At 65.3% G+C, this 21193-nt stretch overlaps 1 protein-coding gene across 4 annotated transcripts in view; it reads left to right on the forward strand.

The window, feature by feature from the left end:
* The window catches only part of DNAH17 (dynein axonemal heavy chain 17), an 81102-nt gene that overhangs the window by 45464 nt on the left and 14445 nt on the right, over window positions 1–21193 (forward strand). For all 4 annotated transcript variants that reach the window (XM_070060216.1, XM_070060218.1, XM_070060217.1 and 1 more), the window contains 19 exons: window positions 336–484; window positions 1563–1845; window positions 1933–2106; window positions 2190–2397; window positions 2793–2958; window positions 5590–5692; window positions 6131–6278; window positions 6424–6515; window positions 7986–8147; window positions 8587–8751; window positions 9511–9702; window positions 12879–13145; window positions 14118–14279; window positions 15243–15476; window positions 15937–16101; window positions 18224–18319; window positions 18413–18630; window positions 20202–20409; window positions 20497–20612. In XM_070060216.1, the coding sequence (XP_069916317.1) occupies window positions 336–484; window positions 1563–1845; window positions 1933–2106; window positions 2190–2397; window positions 2793–2958; window positions 5590–5692; window positions 6131–6278; window positions 6424–6515; window positions 7986–8147; window positions 8587–8751; window positions 9511–9702; window positions 12879–13145; window positions 14118–14279; window positions 15243–15476; window positions 15937–16101; window positions 18224–18319; window positions 18413–18630; window positions 20202–20409; window positions 20497–20612 (3308 nt within the window). The remainder of the gene's footprint in view (window positions 1–335; window positions 485–1562; window positions 1846–1932; window positions 2107–2189; window positions 2398–2792; window positions 2959–5589; window positions 5693–6130; window positions 6279–6423; window positions 6516–7985; window positions 8148–8586; window positions 8752–9510; window positions 9703–12878; window positions 13146–14117; window positions 14280–15242; window positions 15477–15936; window positions 16102–18223; window positions 18320–18412; window positions 18631–20201; window positions 20410–20496; window positions 20613–21193) is intronic.

Raw genomic sequence — 21193 nt, forward strand, 5'->3', positions numbered from 1 at the left:
GTCCTGTGTGTTCTGGGGCAGCCGTGTGGGTTAAGGGTAAAGAAAGCAGCCCCCCACGTACACGGTGGCACAGCCCGTGTCCTGGAGGGCCAAGGCGGCGTCCGGAATTGTCTAGTTGATTCTCGATGAGGGTTCGAGGAGGATGAGGATTTCCGGGGTGGGGGAAGGGTGAGGGTTCATAAAAGCAAGTTCAATGTCAGAACCGTGGGTCCCGTCCGGAAGTCACTCTGTCCCAGGGTGCACTGGGGCTGCTCCCGGCTCTTCCAGGAGTGAGCCCCCCCCACGAGGCCTCTGGGAGCCCCTGATGCTGACAGCACCCCCCCGGGCTCCGCCAGGTGCTCACCCTGGCCAGCAACGAGCGCATCCCCTTGAACCGCACCATGAGGCTCGTGTTCGAGATCAGCCACCTGCGGACGGCCACCCCGGCCACCGTCTCGAGGGCCGGCATCCTCTACATCAACCCCGCCGACCTGGGCTGGAACCCGTGAGTGCGGCTGCGGCTGCGGCTGCGCGTCCAGAGCCAGGTGGGGGAAGGCCAGGCCCAGGGAGACCTCAGAGCCGCGCCTTCGCTTGTCCTGTGATAAACGGCGCGTGCTGGGCCCTCGCCGGGCGCTGCAGCCGCGATGCCGAGAGGATGGGGTCGGACACGGGAGTCAGTGATGCCGTCGCCGGGTGGCTGTGACACGCGTGTGCGAGCCCCACGTGCTGATGGGAGAGGGGCTCTCCCGGCCACGAGACAGGAAGACTTCCAGAGGGCTGAGGCCAGGGCTGCTGGCCAAGCAGGAGGGAGCGTCCCAGACGAGAGCCCACGTTTCCAGGACCTGAGGGGCACGCGTGGGGTTCCACGCTCAGAGCCCACCCTGCGCATGCTGCCGCTTTGGGCCAATCAGCCTCCCTCTCCAGCCTCCTTTTCCTACCTCGGGCGCTGGGTCAGACACCACAGGGCTCGGCGAGACGCTCCCTCCCAGGGACACCCACTCACGGGGCCCGGGAGCCGGGAAGGAGAGCTGGCTGAGAGGGAGGGCCGTTCCCGATGCCGGCGGAGGGAGCGAGGCTCTGTTTTAGTGCAGGCGCGGTGTGAGCGTGGCGTGGGCCCCGGGGCACAGACGCCGGCCAGCTCTGCGGGGCGGGGCCCTGGCCAGGCTTCTGAGCCCTGCCGAGAGCGGTTTTCCCAGATCCTGGGGTCAGTTAAACCCTTTTAATTCCATCAACCTTGACCAAAGACAGCGGCTATAGGCCTCAAATAGAAAATTCTTTAAATAGACAGATGCATAAAACCTCCCCAGGGAAGCCTGCGCCACGTGGGCTGCCGTCCAAGTCCCTCGTTTTGGGGGACCAGAGCTGTGGCACAGCGGGTCAGGCCAGCGCCTGTGGCACCAGCACCCACACGGGCTCTGGCTCGTGTCCCAGCTGCTCCACTTCCGATCCAGCGCCCTCCTGGTGGACCCGGCGCCACCCAGGCGGCCACCCTGCCAGAACCACGTGGGGGGCAGGGATCGGGGGGGGGTGCCGGGCAGACCCAGGGCAGCAGCCGCCACCACCCTGCCCCCCGCCCCGCCCAGGGTGGTGAGCAGCTGGATCGAGCGGCGCAAGGTGCAGTCGGAGAAAGCCAACCTGATGATCCTCTTCGACAAGTACCTGCCCACCTGCCTGGACAAGCTGCGCTTCGGGTTCAAGAAGATCACGCCGGTGCCCGAGATCACGGTGATCCAGACCATCCTGTACCTGCTTGAGTGCCTGCTCACGGAGAAGACGGCGCCGCCCGACTCCTCCAAGGAGCTGTACGAGCTCTACTTCGTGTTCGCCTGCCTCTGGGCCTTCGGCGGCGCCATGTTCCAGGACCAGGTGCGGGCGGCGGGCACCCGGCTCCCCTCCCACCCCGCCCCCCGGGCGCCCCCTGGTGAAGCCCCTGCCGGCCCGTGTCTCTCACAGCTTGTGGATTACCGGGTGGAGTTCAGCAGGTGGTGGATCAACGAGTTCAAGACCATCAAGTTCCCCTCACAGGGGACCGTCTTCGACTACTACATCGACCCTGACACCAAGAAGTTCCTGCCGTGGACGGACAAGGTGCCCACCTTCGAGCTGGACCCCGACGTCCCGCTGCAGGTCCGCACGGCTGTCCTGGGCGCCGGGGCCGCCCCTGCGCGCTGCAGCCCTGCCGACCCCTCCCCTCCCGTGCCCTCCCCCAGGCCTCCCTGGTGCACACCACGGAGACCACGCGCATCCGCTACTTCATGGACTTGCTCATGGAGAAGTCGTGGCCGGTGATGCTGGTGGGCAACGCGGGCACGGGCAAGTCGGTGCTGATGGGCGACAAGCTGGACGGCCTGAGCACCGACGACTACCTGGTGCAGGCCGTGCCCTTCAACTTCTACACCACCTCGGCCATGCTGCAGGGTGCGCGGGGGCACAGCCACCGGCCTGTCCCCCAGGGGAGGCACAGCCAGGACCCCTGCCCCGTGCGCCCAGGCACCTGGTGGAGGGGGCGGGTCCCCCGGGAGCCTCCCTCTTCCCCCCTTTGCCTCCAACAGCTCCATTTACACTCCCTGGGCCCTGGGTCCACTGAGTCCTGGGGCAGCGGGGAGGGTCCAGGCCCCACCCCTGCCCCCTGCATCGGGTGCAGCTGAGCCTCTGCCCTCGGCAGGGGTGCTGGAGACCCCCGCCCCCTCCCTCGAGGTGCTGAAGACCCCCACCCCCTTCCTCGGGGTGCTGGAGACCCCTGCCCCCTCCCTCAGGGTGCCGGAGACCCCCGCCCCCTCCGTCGGGTGCAGCCGAGCCTCTGCCCTCTGCAGGGGTCCTGGAGAAGCCGCTGGAGAAGAAGTCGGGGAGGAACTACGGGCCCCCCGGCACCAAGAAGCTCATCTACTTCATTGACGACATGAACATGCCCGAGGTGGACAAGTACGGGACGGCGGCCCCGCACACCCTCATCCGGCAGCACATGGACCACGGGCACTGGTGAGGCGGCTGTGGGGCGGGGCTGCAGGGCCCTGGGGCACGCCCAGGACACGGGAGACGTCACATCGAGGTCTCCTAGCCTTGCCTAGCAATGCAACCAGGCCAGCTGCTGTGGCCTGGAGCCCCCAGTGGGCTGGGGGACAGACTGATGGCCCCCAGCCAGTGACGTGTCTGTGCCCTGGGGTGAGGGGGTGCGTTACAGAGGGAGGGGCGAGCTCCCAGGAAAAACGCCCAGCGGGATGTATCCCGGGGAGGCCGTGGGGCAGCTGGGAGCGGAGGCTGAGTCAGGGCTGGCCGGGGGGCCTCTGGGGTCAGGCGTGCTGGGCGGAGAGGGCCCCGTGCAAAGGCCCTGTGGCAGGAGGGTGTGACACGTGGCGCGAGCGAAGGAGGCGGATGTGGTAGGAGCGTGAGGCCGGGGCGGCTGGACAGAGCGGTTTTCTCCCAGGGGCACCGGGAAGCCCGGCTTGCAGCTTCAGGTTTGCAGCTCGGAAAGCTCAGAACATCCCGTGCAGCCCCCGCGTGAGATAAGCGAGCAGTCAGGCCGCGCCGGGATCCCTGGGACCGAAGCCCCGGAAACGGAGGCGCGGGGCAGGGTCTCCGCTCCAGGAAGAGCCAGAGCGGGCGTTCGGGCAGAGCCGTCTGCCCCGTGCCTGCCTCCGCCCCCTGCACGGCCCTGACTCACTGCGCCAGGCCGTGACGCCCGAGGGTGCGGTGGGCTGTGAACAGGGCAGGGGCGTGCGGCAGCGCTCCGGGGGGCCCTGGAGGGCCGTGCATCTGAACACAACGTACCAGGTGTAGGGTGGGGGCGCAGAGACCTGCCCCCGGTGGCTCTGCTAGGAGGCTGCCCCGGCTCCCCCACAGCCCCTTCTGAACCTTGATGTCCCTGGGGTTCACCGGCCTGTGGGAAACTTGCTGAGACTTCCGTGGCCTGTTCCCGAGACGGGGCCTCCACGCCGGCACGCTCGAGCGCTGGGTTCCCTCCCTGAAGTCCTGGGGAGGCGGCTGAAGGAGACTCCGGGGTGCGGGAGATCCTCCAGAACCCCCGGTGAGGGTGGCCGGCTGTCGGTGAGGAGAGGAGGCGCCCAGGGTGCAGCCGGCACACAGACCGCGGGCCAGAGGTGACCTAGGAAGGAAACGGAGGCGGAGCCGGCGCTGTGGCACAACAGGTGAAGCCACCTTCTGCAGCGCCGGTATCCCGTATGGGCACCGGTTCAAGTCCCGGCTGCTCCACTTCCCATCCAGCTCCCTGCTGGTGCACCTGGGAAAGCAGTGGAAGATGCCCGAGTGCTTGGGGACCTGCACCCGCATGGGAGACCCAGAGGAAGCTCCTGGCTTCTGCCTGGCCTTGCGGCTGTCATGAACCAGCAGACGGAAGAACTGTCTCTCTCTCTGCAACTCTTTCAAATAAATAAATCTTAAAAAAAGAAAAAAAAAAAAGGAAGAGAACAGCCCTGTGAGTGGAGGACAGATTCGTCTCAAACAAATTTCCAGAGCATGAACCAGAAGGGAAAACGTTGGTTAAGGACAGTTTAGGTCTAGGTCAGGGTGAAGACTGCGGACCCGCGGCAGAGAGCTGACGAGCCGGAGGATTGCTTGCCGTGTGTGCACTGACCGTGGATTTGCACTTGGAACCCAGAGAGAATCCCTGCAGGTCAACAGGGGGCAGCAAACCCCGCCAGAAGAAAAGGCAGGGGGCTGGCGGCGCGGCACAGGGCTGAGCCACCTCCTGCGAGGCCAGCGTCCGTGTCAGGGGTGGTAGCTCCAGTGCCGTTCCAGCTCCCTGCTAAGGCGCCTGGGAAGGCAGCAGAGGGCGGCCCAAGTGCTCGGGGCCCGGCCACTCACGTAGGAGACCAGGATGGAGCTCCTGGCCTCGGCCTGGCCCTGGCCCCGCTGTTGCGGCCGTCTGGGGAGTAAAGCAGCAGACGGAAGATTCTCCCTCTCCCCCTCTCTCCCCCTCTCCCTCTCCCCCTCTCCCTCCCTCCCCCCTCTCCTCCTCTCCCCCCTCTCCCCCTCCCCTCCTCTCCCCCTCTCCCCCTCTCTCTCCCTCTCCCTCTCTCCCTCTCCCTCTCCCCCCTCCCCCTCTCCCTCTCCCCCCTCCCCCCTCCCTCTCGCCTTCTCTCTCCCTTTCTCCCCCCCACCTTTGAAATAAATAAAAAAGCTTCTAAAAGGCACTTAAAATGCGTAATAGGGAAAACCCCATCAGGTAGCAAAAGCAAAAACTCACGAACTCTGTGTCCTTCCGTCAACGGGAGCCCCTGGAGGCTCAGCCAGCGCCAGACGTCAGGGAAGGTCTCGATGTTGACCAGCGGCGTCCGTCAGGGATCGCACCGCCAAGCACCCCCGCCACCCCGAGAGCATGCCAGGCCCCGCCATGTGCTGTGTGGTGTTGGCTCCCTGGGCCGTCCCAGGAGCCCACGGCTCGGGCAGGGCCGCAGGGCCACAGGGAAGCCCCCAGCTGAGCCCCACTCCCGGCCTCCTCCTCCAGCTCACTGTGGCGAGCAGGAAGTGACCTCCGCGATTTCTCAGCTCCCCCACGCTCACGGTGGGGGGGGGGGGCTTGACCCGGCGGGGTGCTCCTGGGGGCCCCTCCAGGTGGGCGGCACGGCCTGAGCGCCCGCCTCCCTCGCACAGGTACGACAGGCAGAAGCTGACGCTAAAGGACGTCCACAACTGTCAGTATGTGGCCTGCATGAACCCCACCGCGGGCTCCTTCACCATCGACCCCAGGCTGCAGGTGAGCCGGACGTCCCGGGTTCAAGTCCCGGCTCCAGCCCCAGGTCCTGCCTTCCTGCTAATGCGGAGTCAGCGGTCGTGGGACCACAATTTGGGTGCAAAAAATTCTTGACATCCATGCGTATGAGGGATCTGCAAAAAAAATCAGCAAATATGTATTCTGAAAAAAGAATGCTCGCATTTCACAACTTTTTCCACCAAAACAGCTTTGGTTCCGTTGTCTGTGTGAATCCGTACGATCAGTGTTTAAGGCAATTTAAAGTTTATTCGAATTAACCAATGCGAGGCACAGGGACTAAATCTGCCCTCTCTGACCACACACACAAGAACCTGACCATGGGTGGGGGTGGGGGTGAGGGTGAGGGTGTGGGGGGGTGGGGGCCGGCCTGAGGCTGGTCCCGGCACCTGCCTGACGGGGGCTCGCGCCCGCTCCGGGCAGCGCCACTTCTGCGTGTTTGCCGTGAGCTTCCCCGGCCAGGAGGCCCTCACCACCATCTACAGCACCATCCTGACGCAGCACTTGTCCTTCCGCTCGGTCTCCCTGGTGGTCCAGAGGATGAGCAGCCAGCTGGTGGCCGCGGCCCTGGGTGAGCGGGCCGGCCGCACCCTCCCCTCCCGTGGGAGACACCTGCTCCTAGTGGGGGTGGCGCCACCTCCTGGTCCCGTGGGAGCTTGAAGCTCGGCTCCTGCGGCCACCCAGAGTGAGGACCCGTGCGTCTGTGCCTCCGCCAGCCCTGCACCAGAAGGTCACGACGACGTTCCTGCCTACGGCCATCAAGTTCCACTACGTCTTCAACCTCCGGGACCTCTCCAACATCTTCCAGGTACTGCTCCCGCGGCTGCAGCCAAGCCCCTGACGCAAAGGCGCTCGCGTGCCCTGCTGCACTCGGGAGAGCCAAGGCGGCTGTGGGCTGGAGACGGCGGTGGGCCTGGTGGTGGTGGCGGTGATGGCGGTGATGATGGGGATAGGTGGTGGTGGTCATGACGTGGTGATGGTGGTGGGAACAGTGGTCGTGGTGATGTGATGGTGGCAGTGGTGATGGTGAGGGCAATGGCGGTGGTTGTGGGGACAGTGGTAATGGTGATGATGGTGGTGATGGTGCTGTGACCCTGGTGGTGGTGGTGGTGACGTGATGGTGATGGTAGTGGTGCTGGTGATGACAGCTGATGGTGATGGATGGTGATGGTGACGGTGACAGTGATGGGTGATGGTGATGGTGATGATGGTGACGGTGACGGGTGATGACGGTGACGGTGATGGTGATGATGGTGACGGTGACGGGTGATGACGGTGACGTGATGGTAATGATGGTGACGTGATGGTTATGATGGTGACAGTGATGGTGACGGTGATGGTGATGATGGTGACGGTGATGGTGATGATGGTGACGGTGACGGGTGATGACGGTGATGGTGATGATGGTGACGGTGATGGTGATGACAGCTGACGGTGATGGGTGATGGTGATGGTAATGGTGATGGGTGATGATGGTGATGGTGACGGTGACATGATGGTGATGATGGTGACGTGATGGTGATGATGGTGACGGTGATGGTGACGATGGTGGAGGTGGTATTGCTCCCTGCCGTCCGTTGACTGCTTAACCGAGCGAAGCGCTGGCCTTGGCCCCTTACGCTGCCATTTTCTCCTCCAAACAACACGGGAGGTTGGAGCCTGCAGTTTGCCCGTCTCCCCGCCTTACGAGCTGGCTCAGACGGCAGGCTCTCACAGAGGCCCGCTCGTCCTCACGGACCCTTTGTCCGTGCTGTGTTCAGCCGCCGACAGCACATGCACTGGGCGACTGCCCGCTGACTTGTTGGCCTGGTGTGGTCACCCGCTGCAGTGTGAAGTCCTCAGAGGCAGGGTCTGTCCTGTGGCCGCTGTGTCCCCAGGGCCCTGGCCAGGCAAACGGAGCCCCAGTGTACACCTGCCAGACTTGGCTAGCACGTGGCCGAGCCGAGACTTGGCCCAGACGGGTTTGCCGTGGAGCCCACACTGGTGCCCTGCAGCTGTGCTGGGCCTGGCCTCCCTGTCCCTCCCCGGCCCCAGGCTGTTAGAGGAGCCCTCGGCCCTGTCTTGTGAGGTAGACTCCCCCGTGTGTTCAGCACACGCGCTCTCTGGCTCCCGGCTGTGTCGGACCTCCGAGAGCTGCGGCTTCCCAGGCCCCGAGCAGACGCGGTATCGACAGCCCGGCAGGTCACTGGCCGGGGGAGCGGCCGCCCTCCCTCTGGGGGGTGCTGGACTCGCCCTGGTGACACAGCTCTCGCCGACCTGGCTGTCCTGGGTGGGGCAGGGACTCTTGTTCTCCACAGCGGAGCTCCTGAAAAGCCCCCTGGACCTCGTCCGCCTCTGGCTGCACGAGGCGGAGCGCGTGTACGGCGACAAGATGGTGGACGAGAAGGACCAGGACACCCTGCGCAGGGTCACCATGGCTTCCACCAAGAAGTTCTTTGATGTGAGTCAAGCACAGGTCCCGCCGCGGAGCCGGGGAGGCTCCGGGATGCAACCCCAGCCCCGGTGGAAGGACCCCTGGGCGCACCTGGGGGGAGCCATGGGAGGCCCCACGGGAGGCCCCGCGTGATGCCTCTGTCACGTGGCCGTGGACTGAGCGAGGAGGCTGAGGGCGTGATGAGCTCCCAGCATGCTCTGCGGGGGTGTGTCCCGGTGGTCCTGGTGGAGTCCCTTTTTCGGGCATGGACGCGGTCCTGATGTGGCGGAGGTGGAACCTTGCACCAGTGGGGTTTGCTGGGTGGTGTGCAGAGCCCACAGCAGCTGCGGCTGGGGACCCTGGGGTCCTGGCCTGGCCTCCTGGGGACCCTCAGGCCAGCCTGGCTGCGTTAGTTCCCCGTGAGTCCAGGGCGGCGAGACACACGGCTCTTCCCTCTTCCCTCTAGGAGCTCGGCGATGAACTCTTGTTTGCCAGACCAAACATCTTCTGCCACTTTGCCCAAGGGATCGGCGAATCCAAATACTTGTCCGTCACGGACGTGGCTTACCTGAACAAGCTGCTGGTGGACGTCCTGGACAGCTACAATGAGGTCAACGCGGTCATGAACCTGGTGAGCCCCTGGCGGCCCCCGGCGCCCCGCCCCAGCGCGCACATGTGCACCCCCGCCCCAGGGGGCTGGGTCCCATCGGTACTCTCGGTGCCACGAGAAAGCTTCATGTATCGGCTGGGCACCGTGAGAAGTTCATTAAAACCACTCGGTGTGTTGGAATAGGCATTGTTTAAAAGATCGATTTATTTACTTGAGAGTCAGAGTTACACAGAGAAGGAGAAGCAGAGAGAGAGAGGGAGAGAGAGAGAGGTCTTCCATCTGCTGGTTCACTCCCCACTTGGCCGCAATGGCGGGTGCTGTGCCGATCCGAAGCCAGGAGCTTCCTCCAGGTCTGCCATGCGGGTGCAGGGGCCCAAGCACTTGGGCCATCTTCTGCTGCTTTCCCAGGCCACAGCAGAGAGCTGGACCGGAAGTGGAGCAGCCGGGACTTGAACCAGCGCCCATATGGGATGCCAGCCCTGCAGGTGGCAGCTTTACTGGTTATCCCACAGCGCCGGCCCTGGAATAAAATTAGTGAAAATTTACAGACCCTTTGTTTCTGGAAGTTTTCATGCAATATTTTCAGACCTCGGTCAACCGTGGCTAGCAAACCTCGGCAGTAAAACCACTGCGGGGGGGGGGGGTGTCTATGGCTGACGCCCCAAAGCCCCCCCCTGGGGGGGGAGGGGCTGCGGGGCTGGGGCAGAGCAAGGCCGCCACCCGGGGGACAGGCGCCGGTTCCCGCCCGCGCCGGCTCCAGGCCCCTCTCCGCCCCGCCAGGTGCTGTTCGAAGACGCCGTGGCGCACATCTGCCGCATCAACAGGATCCTGGAGTCGCCCCGCGGGAACGCCCTGCTGGTGGGGGTGGGCGGCAGCGGCAAGCAGAGCCTCTCGCGCCTGGCGGCCTTCATCAGCGCCCTGGACGTCTTCCAGATCACCCTCAAGAAGGGCTACGGGATCCCCGACCTCAAAGTGAGTGGCGGGCGGCTGCCCTGGGGGCGGGGCAGAGCACTGGGGCGGCCCCAGCAGCCCCCGGGGAGGGGCTCTGTCTCAGGCGCAGCGGGCAGCCCACGGGCTGTGCGACCCAGGCCGGGGCTCCAGGCTGCTGGGAGCCCTGCCCAGCCCTGCGGGCGGAAGGACTCGGAGTCCCCGCCCGGTGTCCAACCATGTGCCTGGGCTCTGGCCGGGACCCGGCGTGAACCAGAGGATCACGGGTATAACAGGTGTCCGTGGCTGCCACCTGCCGCTGCAGCTTCCTGTGGATTTCTCCTTTCCTTCCCTTCTCCCAGGCACCGGGCGCCGTCACACACTCTCGGGCCAGCCCAGGTCACCACAGGGCAGCGAGGGGCCCCGAGGTGGTGTTGACCACGTGGCGGCGTCACAGGCCTGCGGTGGTGCCGGGGCAGCCAGGCCAGTGCCAGAGCCAGAGCCAGAGCGGGGGCCCTGACAGTCCTGCCCACTGCGCAGGACCCGAGGCAGCGGCTGGGGCGCGGGGGGCGAGGCGTCCACTGCTCCCCAAGCGGATTCCGCTCTGTCGGTCAGCACTGTCCACGCCCTAGGTCTCCTGGGACGTGAGTGCCCCAGCGCACAGCGCCTCCCAGCTCTGAGACTGACGCGGCTTGCTCACTGACCACGGGTGCTGGACAGTAAGGCTGACCCCGCCGTGGGACCCTGCGGCAGTTCCGGGGCTGTGACTGTCACAGCGCGCTAGGAGCTGCGGGCGCCCCCTGGAGGGACGCCAAGTGCCCTGTGCAGACCCCATCACTGTGTGGGCAGAGGCGGGGGCGCCGGCACTGCTCGGGGACCGCGTGGAGGACAGTCTGAGGATGCAGAGACTTCCAGAGGTGGCCCCGGGAAGCAGCGGACACCAGGCGCTCGGCTGGGCTCTGGAGGCAGGATTGACCGCCTTTCGTACGCCCACAGCTGGACTGCACCTGCTCTCCATCCTGGGAGTGCGTCTGAGACGGAGCCATAAGGATGCCCCGTCAGCCGCGGGAGGGGCCGCCGTGGGCCCGGTGGCTCCGTCATTGTGGGCAGGAGGGGTGAGGGGCAGCTGACCTTGTGTCCTGCGCCTGCCCCCACCCCGTCTCACACCTCTGCGCCCGTGCCTCCCACGTCGTGGCTCCGTGTCCCTGGCCCTCTGTGGACACAGCGAGGGAACCTGCTGCTGGGTGTGTCCCAGGCAGAGAAGAGGACCCTCCCGCACACTAACATCCACCCGGTGCCTGTCCACACGCGCAGCCCTGCCCTGTGTGACGGCCAGAGGGGAGGGACGGAGCGGGGCTGAGCCTGCCGGCACTGGTGACAACGACACCTGCAGTGGAGCCAGCCTTCGCCGGGCCAGGCCCCCAGGAGGGAAGTGAGGTTGGGAAATGAGAAAAAGGACCACGGGTGCCACCTTCAGGATGTCGGTGTCTGTGAAGGGCAGGGGACAGCGGGAGGTGGTGACCAACACGCAGTGGCTCGAGGGGACTGGCCTCGCAGGACAGGGGCCGCCGGACAGAGCTGGGGTCGGCAGAGGTGCGGGAGGTGTGGCTCTGAGAGCTGGGGCTGGCACAGACGCAGGGCGCGGCTAGACACGGAGCAACGCATGGGAGGGGCCTCTGCGGTCCAGTGGCCTTCCAGAAGCTTCTACCGTGGCCTGGATCCACAGCGGTAACCTTGCAGACCCCTTCTCAGTCTAACCGATCCGAAACCTGATCCTGGTCATTCACAGCCCGTAGGAGGAAGCCTTGGCCACCCCAGGAGACGCAGGCACGCAGGCTGGGAAGCCTGGCCAGCCAGCCTGGGAGGCGCCGGGAGGGGGCCTGCATGCGCCATTCAGACAGCTGTCACCGGCTCCACGCTGAAACACAGGACAGTCTCGAAGGCACTGCTGACCCGCAGGGGGGCCGCTCGCCCAGGGGCTCGGACGCCACGTGTCCACGATTTTCCAGCTCAGAGCATCCCATCACTTTCCTCCTCTTTCCCATTTGTCAAAAAATGCGGAATTAGGGGCAGGCACCTGGCGCAGCGAGCTACTTGCAGACTGCGTGGGACGCCTGCATCCCGCACCAGAGCCCCGGCCCTGCGTCCAGTCCAGCGTCCAGCTGATGGGCTCCCCAGGAGGCCACAGCAAGGGCGCAAGTGCTTGGGTCCCTGGATGGAGTTCTGGGCTCCTGGCGCCAGGCTGGCCCCGCCCCGGCTGCTGTGGGCGTTTGGGGAGTGAGCCAGCAGGTGGAAGACTCGCGTCTCTCTCCCCCCTGTCTCCGTCTCCCTCCCTCTCCCCCTCTCTGCGCCTTTCCTGTAAAAATGAGTAATTTTTTTAAAAGGAGTTTGAGGCTGGCTTTCGGCCCTCGCTGTACCCCAGTGGCCTCAGACAAGGAGCCGCGTGGTGTCGCCCTGTGGGCGGGTGCGTCTGGTGTGTCCTCCCAAAGGCAGCGCAAAGCCAGCGGAGCGCCCGTGGCTGACGCCTCCAGAGCCTGTTAGGCCCCCGCCGAGGCCTGTGGGTCTCCCCCGGGACTCCGCCGAGCCCTGAGGTGCACCTCAGTACTCACGCTGCTGGCAGGTTCCTTCCCGGGCACACACGTGGCGTGGCCTCTCCCGCCTCTACCTGCTCTCCTGGCTACCGGAAAACCATCGGTGCGCATCTTTGTGGGGCTGCGCCTCCCGGCCCAAGCTGGGGGGTCCTCTTTGGGGATCTCCACCTGAGATGCTTGTGTTTGCCTTTCCCGTATGCACGGCACAACACGTGCCACACGACATCCACCGTTGTCACACGCGTGGCTCACGGGCACCGCGCACAGCCACGCACTTCATCCTGCGAAACGGAGCCGGGCTCCATCCAGCGCCTCCCCTCCTGGCCCCCGGCGCCGCCTCTGTGACCCTGCCTCCCCCAGGGACATCCTGTCGGTGAAATCACACACTTGCCCTTTTGTGACCGGCTTGTGTCACCACCGTGTCCCCAAGGAAGGCCTGTCCCTGCCACAGCAGGTGTCAGTGTGTCCTCCCGTTTGAAGGCCAACGGTGTCCCCTGAGTGGACGGACCGGGCTGTGGGTGTCCACACTCCTGGCCTCCGTGCGCATGGCCAGGCCCCACCCACACGGCTCCGTCTCCCGCCCCCGCCCCTCCCCCGGGCGGCTGTGCAGGGTGCCTCTCGCCCGTGCAGGTGGACCTGGCCGCCCAGTACATCAAGTCGGCCGTGAAGAACGTGCCGTCCGTGTTCCTGATGACGGACTCCCAGGTGTCCGAGGAGCAGTTCCTGGTGCTGATGAACGACCTGCTGGCATCGGGCGAGATCCCGGGGCTGTTCGCGGACGACGAGGTGGAGAACATCATCGCGTCCATGCGGCCGCAGGTGAAGTCCCTGGGCGTGGCCGACACGCGGGAGGCCTGCTGGAAGTTCTTCATCGACAAAGTGCGCAAACAGCTTAAGGTAGGCTGCGCCCAGCCCCACCTGCCGCTCCTGCTCCCGCGGGGCCCCGGGCGCCCAGGGCGCCTCCCGATCGATCCACCCACCACTGCCTGGGCCAGCGCCCGAGCCCGGCGTGGAGCCGGCGGCTGCGCCTGCCCACCGCCGGAGCCCGGCGTGGAGCCGGCGGCTGCGCCTTCCCACCGCCCGAGCCCGGCGTGGAGCCGGCGGCTGCGCCTTCCCACCGCCCGAGCCCGGCGTGGAGCCGGCGGCTGCGCCTTCCCACCGTGTGGGAATCTAGGGTAGGGGTGGGGTTAGCTTCGTTGACAGAGCTCAGGGCCAGAGGCGTTGTACACACACCCCCTCCCCCACATGCCCCAGGTGGGCGGGCACAGTAGGCTCCGCCCCTGGACGCACCCTCTGGTCCTCACCCCCACCCCCGGGGAGGGGCAGCCCGCAGCTCTGCCCACAGCGTCCTTTCCCGTGCGGCGCTGCAGAGGGAGGTGTCTCTCCGTCTCCCCTCCCTGCGCTGTCACCTGTGGGAGCCCCTGACAGGGCCACCTGCTTCCCGTTCCTGCTCGGCGCCTCCCTGCCAGCCCCAGGGACAGCCACGTTCAAAGCCGCCCCATGCAGCGCCCACCAAAGAAGGGGCCGGAGAGGCAGGGTGGGGGCAGCAGGCTGGGGCTGCAGGAGCAGCAAGGTCCCCATCCGGCACGAGGACCCGGCACCTGTCCCCACGGCGCCCGCTGCAGAGGGCGTCCAGGGAGTCCCCTCCCTGTCTGGGGCTCGGCCACCGTCCCTGAGGGCCAGAGGCTCCGTGTCTACTGCTGGCCTGAGACCAGACTGCAGCCTCCCTGGCCTCCAGCCTCACCTGCCCAGCACGGACGCCCCCTCCGCCCGCCCTGGCGTCGCTGGCGGGGGTCTTCCCGCCGGGGTGGACGATTGCCCTCCACGCTGCCGCCCCCCACCGAGCAGCTCGTCCGTGACCGCACCCAGGTGATCCTGTGCTTCTCCCCCGTGGGCTCCGTCCTGCGCGTGCGAGCGAGGAAGTTCCCTGCCGTGGTCAACTGCACGGCCATCAACTGGTTCCACGAGTGGCCGGAGGACGCCCTGGTGTCCGTCAGCGCCCGCTTCCTGCAGGAGACCCCGGGGATTCAGGTGAGCGCTGAGGCCTCCTGGGGACAGGGCTGGGGGAGCGGGAAGAGGCCCTCGCCTTGGGCGCAGCCTCGAAGGGGCCACCAAGAGCCCGAGAACCACTGGTCATGGTTTGTGAAAGATTGATGATTGGCTGAGTGATCGGGATGGGATGAAAGACGGCGAGATCTTCCATCTGTTAGTCCACTCTCCAAATGGGTACAACAGCCAGGGCTGGGCCAGGCCGAGACGAGGAGCCTGGAGCTCCACCAGGTCTCCCACGTGGGCGGCGGGGGCCCAAGCACTCGGGCCATCACTGCCTCCCAGGGTTCACCAGCAGGGAGCTGCCCCTGCAGCACCGACATCACACACGGGCACCAGCTTGAGACCCGGCCGCTCCTCCTGATCCCGCTCCCTGCTAATGTGCTCGGGAAAAGCAGCGGAAGACGCCCAAGTGCTTGGGCCCCTGCACCCGCGTGGGAGACCCGGATGGAGCTCCTGGCTCCTGACTCCAGCCTGGCCCAGGCCTGGCTCTTGTGGCCTTTAGGGGGTGAACCAGTGGATGGGAGACCTCTCTCTCTGTTTCTCCCTCTTTCTGTAATTCTGCCTTGAAATACATAAATAAATCTTTAAAAAAAAAAAAAATCAACAGTGGAGCAGCCAGGATTTGAACCAGGGACTTTGATGTGGGATATGGGCGTCCCAAGTGGTGGCTTAGCCCACTACGTCACAATGCCCATCTCTGATGCAGCATCTTTTAAATGAAAAGTAACGCCAAAAATTCACAGAGGCCGGAATACTGGAACCCTAACAAAGACAGGCCGTTGCGTTTTGCTCCCCGTGTAGGCGGTTCAGGGGGCTGGAGCCCACAGCGGGCTCCCCATGTGTTGACTGTGATGTGTGTCCGGGGACGTGGGCTCGGCCCCGTGCCGGGCGCCTCGGGAGGGGAGGGGAGGCCTCAGGTGCCCGGCCTGTGTCGTCTCTCAGCCGGAAGTGAAGGCGTCCATCAGCCTGTTCATGTCCTACGTGCACACGACCGTCAACGAGATGTCCAAGGTGTACCTGGCCACCGAGAGGCGCTACAACTACACCACGCCCAAGACCTTCCTGGAGCAGATCAAGCTGTACCAGAACCTGCTGGCCAAGAAGCGCATGGAGCTGGCGGCCAAGATCGAGCGGCTGGACAACGGCCTGATGAAGCTGCAGAGCACGGCCTCCCAGGTGGGCGGCGCACGCGCCCGAGGCGGACCACGCGGACCCAAGGTGCCAGGGGCAGGTTTATCCCGCCCCGCGTGGTCAGTGGGGATGCAGCCGTTCACGGGCACCGTCGGTACGTGAGCCTGCTGCAGCCCGCACTCAGCCTGCCTGGCTTCCAACACCCTCTCGTGGTGGGTAGGCCGGCCGCCTCGTCTTTACCGCCCCCTGCTGGCGGCTGTGGGCACACCCACTGCCCGAGTGCTGAGCCGGCTGGGGCCTCCCGCCTCCTCCGCCGGCAGCCAGGGTGGCCCTCAGCGCCCTCCCCCCCGCCGCCCCAGGCAGCGCCCAGCACTGCAGCCACGGGATGGAGTTTATCCAGGAACGACCTGGACGTGTGACCCTGTGTACACAGCTGGCGCTGAGCAAACGCTTGGCTCTGAGACCCTGAAAATGCAGGATGCACCCCCCCGCCGCCCGCTCCCAGGTGGATGACTTGAAGGCCAAGCTGGCGGTGCAGGAGACGGAGCTCAAACAGAAGAACGAGAACGCGGACAAGCTGATCCAGGTGGTGGGCGTGGAGACCGAGAAGGTTAGCAAGGAGAAGGCCATCGCGGACGAGGAGGAGGTCAAGGTCGAGGTCATCAACAAGGTGGGACCGCGGGACACCACCCAGCCCGGGGATGAGGACGGGCCCCCACACCGGGGCCCCCAGGAGCAGGGGCTGCTCTCGGGAGAGGCTGTCCTTGGGGGGCGCCCTCCCACACAGCCCAGCGGCCCCCACGTCCCTGGGAGCCCTGCTGAGTGGCACCCGCATTTGCACAGGATGCCAGCGACCCGCGAGTGACAGGGACTGCAAAGAAAGGGGGGGTCGCGGGCCCAGGTGGGCTCCGCGCTGGTCCTGGTGGGGACAAAGGCTGAGGTCCCTCTTGGGAACAGCTCCGTCGCCTGCACCGTCACCGTGCAGTGTGTCACCTCTCGTGTCATCGCCCTGCCTGTGTGCACCTGCTGTCACCCGGCAGGGCCTCCCCCCCGCCCAGACCTGAGCAGGTCTCCACCCACGCGGGCAGCCAGAGCTCCGCCCCTCCTCTCACTGTGGCCTTCAGAACCACACCCCTGCGGACAGACGGGAAGATGGGCTCCGTGTGCCAGTGTCTGGCCAGAGGCGGCACAGCCAGGTCGGAGCGGGACGCGGGTCCTGCCTCGCTGCTTCTCGTGCTGACTCGAGGCTGCCAATGCCCCTTCCAACCTCCATCCGCGAGCGGCCAGGGAAGCATCCCCTTGCTCACCTCCAGGATTTTCCCCAAAGTAGGGTAAAAAGGGGGACCTCTGGTGGGTTCCAGCGGAGCAGGAGGCGCCCCCAGCACACAGGGGAGGATTCGCAACGACCCCATCTCCTGTCTTTTTTTTTTTTTAATCTATTTATTAGAAAGACGGAATGACAGAGAAAGCGACAGATCTGACTGTGATTTACTCCCCAAAGGCCCACAATGCCCAGGCCTGGGCCGAGCTGGAGCTGGGAATTCATCCTGGTCTCCCATCGGGGTGGCAGGAGACCAAGAACTTGAGCCGCTGTCCCCTGCTTTCCTGGGACTTGAACGGGTGCTGCATATGGGATGCAGGGGCTGGCACCGTGGTGTAGTGGGTGAAGGCGCCGCCTGTGGCGCTGGCATCCCATATGGGCGCTGGTTTGAGTTCCGGCTGCTCCACTTGCAATCCAGCTCCCTGCTATGGCCTGGGAAAGCAGTGGAAGGTGGCCCAAGTCCTTGGGCCCCTGCACCCACATGGGAGACCTGGAAGAAGCTCCTGGCTTCGGATCGGTGCAGCTCCAGCTGTTGCAGCCATTTGGGGAGTGAACCAGTGGCTGGAAGACCATCCCCCCCTCTCTCTAACTCAAATAAAAAATCTTTATATATATATACATTTTTATATATATGGGATGCAGGCATTGCAACAGGAGGCTTGGCCTGCTGCACCACCATGCCACACCCTCCTTTCTGCCCTCCTTGGGAGCCCAGCAAAGCAGTCTGTCCCTGGCCACTGCTTTATCGACCCCTGTTCTCACCCAGTCCTGTTCCTTGTTGATACCAAGTTCCCCTGGTCTCCCTGCTGGGATCCCAGGGCTCTTTTCTGATCCAAAGAGTGGATGTGCATGGGTGAATCAGTGATGCAGGAGGGGTGAATGAGTGATGCAGGAGTGGGTGAATGAGTGATGCAGGAGTGGGTGAATCAGTGATGCAGGAGGGGTGAATGAGTGAAGGCAGGAGGGGTGAATGAGTGATGCAGGCGTGGGTGAATGAGTGATGCAGGAGGGGTGAATGAGTGATGCAGGAGGGGTGAATGAGTGATGCAGGAGGGGTGAATGAGTGAAGGCAGGAGGGGTGAATGATGCAGGAGGGGTGAATGAGTGATGCAGGAGGGGTGAATGAGTGATGCGGGGGGGTGTGCAGCCACGTGGGTGAGTGGGCGGCGCTCGCTCTGTGAGTGGGAGGAGCCAGGCGCTGTGCACTGCTGCAGTTGGAGGATCACACAGGATCCCAGACAAGCAGAGCAGAGCGGGGGTGGGGGGTCCCTGGTGTCCCTGGAGCCCCCTCGGTCTTGGAAGCTGAAGCCAGCAGAGGGCGCAGTTCCCATTCCGGATCCTGACCTGACTGGAGAGGCAGGGGGAGAAGCCAGCTGCAGCCCGCGACGTCGCACACCTGCCCCTCGCTGTGGCCCAGGCCCCCTCCCCCCCACCCCCCCCATCTTCCCTCTTCCTGTCTGGCTCCTTCCAGAACGTCACAGAGAAGCAGAAGGCCTGTGAGACGGACCTGGCCAAGGCGGAGCCGGCCCTGCTGGCCGCACAGGAGGCCCTGGACACTCTGAACAAGGTAGCAGGCGGGACCCCGGCCCAAGAGGGGCGGCCTGGCCCGGGGGGGGGGGTCCCGTGGGGACGCGCCCATGGCCACGCCTGTCGCCTGCAGAACAACCTGACGGAGCTGAAGTCCTTCGGGTCCCCGCCGGACGCCGTGGTCAACGTCACGGCCGCCGTGATGATCCTGACGGCACCGGGGGGCAAGATCCCCAAGGACAAGAGCTGGAAGGCGGCCAAGATCATGATGGGCAAGGTGGACAGCTTCCTGGACTCGCTGAAGAGATTCGACAAGGAGCACATCCCCGAGGCCTGCCTGAAGGCCTTCAAGTGAGCCTGCGCCCGGCCCCCAGCGGTGCCCTGCGGGGGCGGGGGGGGCCGAGCTGGGCGGGGCTCCAGACGGGGGCGGCTTCTGGGCAAATTGGCAGCCCCTGAGCTATCAGGGTGCCGAGGCGAGGCGTGGCCTGGGCTCGCGGGGGGCGGGTGTGGGCATCCCCCACCCGAAGGAACCTGGCAGGTGGAAAGGGCCGTGCCTCCACACCTAGGCAGCCCTCCCCACACAGCAGCAGGAAGCCCTCGTGCCCGGGACCACAAGGGGGCTGTCCCCGCCGGAGCGGCAAACCACACACGTGCACACGCATGTCTGCACACGCACACAGGCAGTGCTCACTCGCAGGGGCCCCGTCCTGCCCCTCTCCATCTTCTCGCTGGTCTGATGGAGGCCCCCGTGGGATGACCGCTGGACTGGGAGGGCCGGCTCCTCTCGTACCCCCCTTCGTGAGGGGGATGGGCCACTGAAGCCATCGGGTGGGTGCAGGGAGAGACCCGTGCAGGCCCAGCACAGGCCAGTGCTTTCTAGAACGTTCCTTCCACAGCTGGAGTAACACTGTGTCCACATGGTCATTCTGCTGCTTTTGGTTCTTTTATCTAACATCGTGACCAAAAAGATCTTTCCTCTCCGTTACTAGAACACGTCCTGAGCTAGACTTTTTTTTTTTTTTTAATTTGAAAGAGAATTAGGCAAAGAGAGGGAGAAAGGTCTTCCATCCGCTGGTTCACTCCCCAGATGGCCGCAACTGAGCCAGGAGCTTCCCCCAGGACTCCCACACAGGTGCAGGGGCCCAAGGACCTGGGCCATCTTCTGCTGCTCTCCCAGGCCACAGCAGAGAGCTGGATGGGAAGTGGAGCAGCCGGGACTCGAACCTGCGCCCGTATGGGATGCCGGCTCTGCAGGCAGTGGCTTTACCCACTACGCCATGGCGCACCACCTGCTTCTGAGCCCCCATCCCCACCTGCTTCTGAGCCAGCTTCCTGCCGATGCACACGCTGGGAGGCGGCAGGTGACGGCTCAGAACCCGGCGCCCTGCCACCCGCCGGGGAGCCCCAGACGCCTGGCTCCAGCCTGGCCCCGCCCTGGCTGATGCAGGCACTTGAGGGGTGAACCAGCAGATGGCAAATACAGCGCTCACTCGCTCGCTTGTGCTCTCTACCGTTAGGATAAAAGGAAAACTTTTTTTTAAATACGTTGAAATTCATACATCCAAGTAGGCTTCAAAAAGTTCGTGGAAATTGTGTATTATGGAAAAAACACACACACACACAAAGCTTTTGCGCTGAAATACCCTTTCAACTCCATCTCCCACGGCCGCTGTGAGCGCCTCCGTGCCACACCAGGAACAGGGAGGAGCCCGAGCCCAGCCCCAGGGCGAGCCCGAGCCGCTGCTGTCCTTCGCGCCTCACACCCAGAGCCCTGCTTCAGAGGCCAGGGTCCCCTGTGTCTTCTCCCGTCGCCGAGGGGCCCCCAGAACCCCCGCCCTCCCGTGCTGTCCCCGGTGCCTGGGATCGGGGCGGCAGCCTGCAGGCCGTGCCCCGCTCAGCGCCGGCCGCTGTCCCCACGCCAGGCCCTACCAAGGCAACCCCACCTTCGACCCCGAGTTCATCCGGTCCAAGTCCACGGCGGCCGCCGGCCTGTGCTCCTGGTGCATCAACATCGTCCGCTTCTACGAGGTCTACTGCGACGTGGCCCCCAAGAGGCAGGCGCTGGAGGAGGCCAACGCGGAGCTGGCAGAGGCCCAGGAGAAGCTGTCCCGGATCAAAAACAAGATCGCCGTAAGCGCTGCAGCTCCCACGTGCCCCGCGCCGGCCCTGCTCCCGCGCCTGGCCGGGCCGCGGCGTCACCCCGCCCTGTCGTCCCAGGAGCTCAATGCCAACCTGAACAACCTGACGTCGGCATTCGAGAAAGCGACCGCCGAGAAAATCAAATGTCAGCAAGAGGCCGACGCCACCAACAGGGTGATCTCGCTGGCCAACAGGTAGCCGGCCCTCCAGGGGCCACCTCCCGGCCCTCAGAGCCACAGCCTGCCCTGTGGGGGTGGAGCTAGTCAGGGTGCCGGCGGGGGAGGCTCCTGTGCGGTCCGTGGCCTGGGACGGCGCATCTGTGGTCAGCCACTGCCACCCACGCGGCAGCGAGGAGCGCGGGCCGGGGTCACTGCATGGCCAGCACGCGTGCCGTTCCCAGCTGCGAGCCTGAATCTGGATGCCCGGGTGGCGCTGCCCACTGGGCCGTCGTGCCGGCCCAAGCGGGCGTTTGAGCTTCCCCAACAGCCACGTTGAAAAGCCTCGCGAGAGCGGTCAGTGTGAGCTCATCCAGGAGGGAGCGCGGGAACCGCCGGGTTGTGCGGGGCTCCAGGCTGCCCCGGCCTCAGAGCTGCCGCCCTGTGCCACATGGGCCGGGAAAATCCGAGCGGTCTCTGGGTCATGAGCAATCGGAGGGGCCCACCCAGGCTCTCAGACGCGTGGAGAGCCCCTAGGGCTGGGGGCGGCGGCCAGCTGGGGGCCCAAGACACTGCGCACTCCCTGCAGGCCCCGCCCCACCAGCGCCAGGTGCCGCACT

Source organism: Oryctolagus cuniculus, chromosome 17 (genome assembly GCF_964237555.1).
Source record: "Oryctolagus cuniculus chromosome 17, mOryCun1.1, whole genome shotgun sequence".
NCBI lineage: Eukaryota > Metazoa > Chordata > Mammalia > Lagomorpha > Leporidae > Oryctolagus > Oryctolagus cuniculus.